This window comes from Alosa alosa, chromosome 24 (genome assembly GCF_017589495.1).
Source record: "Alosa alosa isolate M-15738 ecotype Scorff River chromosome 24, AALO_Geno_1.1, whole genome shotgun sequence".
Classification (NCBI taxonomy): domain Eukaryota; kingdom Metazoa; phylum Chordata; class Actinopteri; order Clupeiformes; family Clupeidae; genus Alosa; species Alosa alosa.
In genome coordinates, this window is record NC_063212.1 from 20,479,939 (window position 1) to 20,482,438 (window position 2,500).

The window sequence follows — 2,500 nt, forward strand, 5'->3', positions numbered from 1 at the left end:
AAATATCTTGACAGTATTGCAACTTAAAATAAAAATATGCCTTGGACTTTTGGGGCGGAACTTCTGACATATTGCTGAGGAGCGCATTGGCTGAAGGGCAGGGAGAGAGGCGGAGCTAGGCATTCCATTGGCCACCAAAGGGGTCACTGGGCGTGGCATTGAAACTGGCATCAGCAAAGATGGCCAGTGTGCCCACAGTGGTGAAAACGACAAAGATCCACAGGAAGAGGCGGTCCACTACCATGGCAACGTACTGCCAATCTTCCTTCAGCTGACAGAGAGAAAGAGAGAGAGTGGAACAGAAAGAAGGAAAGAAAAGATTAAATACACTAAATAAACTAAAGTAGGAAGTGACAAGCGAGAGAGAAAAAAATGAGGGTGAAAACAGCTTGCTGACTTTATTTTGAGTGATTTGGAGAGGTCAGTGGAGAATCACCCATTTGATGATTAGTGTGTAGGCACACAAAGAGGAGAACAGCACAGTCCCCCCCCCCACCAATCTAAAAAAACAACAGAGCCCCCTTGTCCTGTTCTGTCACAGAAGCAGCAGCAACCCATTGGGTAAAGGGTAAGTCGACCCGTACTGAAGTTACAGTAACATTAAAGCAACACCAAAGAACTTTTCCTCTTTTGCACGCACGCTATTTGTTTATCCAGCAACGGCTTTGCAAATAACGATGTCCATAGACAAGGTAGAATATGTTGCATGATTTTATGAAAGTATTATGTATTGCGCCATCATGCAAGTCAAATGTGTAGTTTCTTATGTCTCATTCCATCGAACTACAAGCCCGCTACCCGATCTGGCAAACTTACATAGTGCGGTTATAGCCGATAGAGGGGCATGGGTTTAATGCAGAAGTGCCGTTCACCCTGTTACGAGTTGATGAACCACGGAAACCATTTTGGAAACATTATTTTAAGGTACAAAAAAATCTTGGTGTTCCTTTAAAGTCGACTGATACTGTATTTAGCAGACAGTTTTATACAAAGTACAGATACTATATGTCCATCATCCACAGAGATGGGAAACCCAACTTCAAAAAGTAAAAGTCCCACCACATAATATTTGTTTCAACCATTCAGTAAAAAAAACAGCTGATTCTTATAAGCTCAGCTCTTAAGCTAATGTGTGTGAAATCCCCTGTTTTAGGTGCACAGGTAAAACCAGTACATGGCAGGAGTTTTACTTTCTGAAGCCAGGCTTCCCCATCACTGATCACCCATACTACACCACAGGAGGAGCATTCCATGGCATTCTATCCAGACAAATATAAGTACAATTATTATCATATCTTGACACCATTTAGTCTTAATTTAATCATAAGCAAACACTAGCACAACCAGAGACACTATTGTACTTCTAAAAAATGCATACTATAATTCCAAAGCCTTATTCTCAGCCTGACTAACCTCCTCTACATTTTTTAGAAGTACAGTATGCATACCTTTGACCACAAGAGGGCAGTGTGAGTTCAGGTCTTCAGTCAAACCATTAAGGTTAACACCTGATTCCATGAGTGGAATCAGATGTGTTGAACAGAACATCTGTGGCTATAAAGGCCTACTGGGTGGTCTGTCTTGATTAAAGCTGTGCTCTTCGCTAACTGTTAACTGCTGTAATCCACTATGCCCTTTCATGTTTTGTTTTGCTGGTACTAGTTCCAAAGTGCCAGCTCACTGAACTACTGTGTGTGTTTGGCCTATTTGTGATGCTAGTGTTAGAACCACTGTACTCCACCTGCTTTCTTCTCCACGTCAATCAGAGGTCAACCAGAGGTCAACCCAGGGAACTCCCACGAGCAAGTCTCTGTGGTATTTGAATGACACTATCAGACATGAGCCCCTTCAAATTATTTTGTGATATAATAATATCAAATCATTTAAAACAGGTTATAAAAGGTAGACCTATGCAAAGCCAGGAACCAGAAGAGGTCAAATTCTGCTGTAGATGAAATGGACCTTTTCTATCCTCCTCTATCCACACCCAGCACATACTTGTTCTGAGTGTGGATTGGTGAATACGAATCAGTCTGTAGGGTGTTCAAGTGGGTGGTGGTAGTGTGGTGGTGGTAGTGTAGTGGATAAAGAGCTGGGCTAGCATGCAGTACCCTGAAAAGTTGTGGGTTCAATTCCCGGCATCCACCGATGAGCAAGGCACTTAAAGGTGAATTCCGGTGTGATATTGACCTAAAGTGTGTTGAAACATGATACCGAGTGTGAACGTTTGTCTCATAGCCCATCTCGGCTTGTCCCCTGCACTCCAAAATCTGGCTCTAGTTAGCCGATGCTACCAACAGCTTTTTCAATGGTGGTGCTTCGGCATCAGGCTAGCCATGCAAATAAATAACTGTTTTACACCATTTACGAGGCTCAATGTATCTCCACACTTCATTGGTAGACTTCCGAGGGCCCTGATATTTGAAACGAGACATTGAGAACTTTGAAAAAGCACTGGTACTTTACTTACAAGACGATTTATGCAGACAGTATCTTCACA

General features: G+C 42.6%; 1 protein-coding gene across 1 annotated transcript in view; it reads right to left on the reverse strand.

Annotated features, from left to right (window-relative positions):
- Nucleotides 1-2,500, reverse strand: part of chrnb1 (cholinergic receptor, nicotinic, beta 1 (muscle)) — a 35,247-nt gene that overhangs the window by 719 nt on the left and 32,028 nt on the right. Inside the window, exon 11 of the mRNA XM_048236394.1 lies at nt 1-271. This exon is cut by the window's left edge and continues 719 nt beyond it. Within this exon, the coding sequence (XP_048092351.1) occupies nt 116-271 (156 nt within the window). The 3' untranslated portion in view covers nt 1-115. The remainder of the gene's footprint in view (nt 272-2,500) is intronic.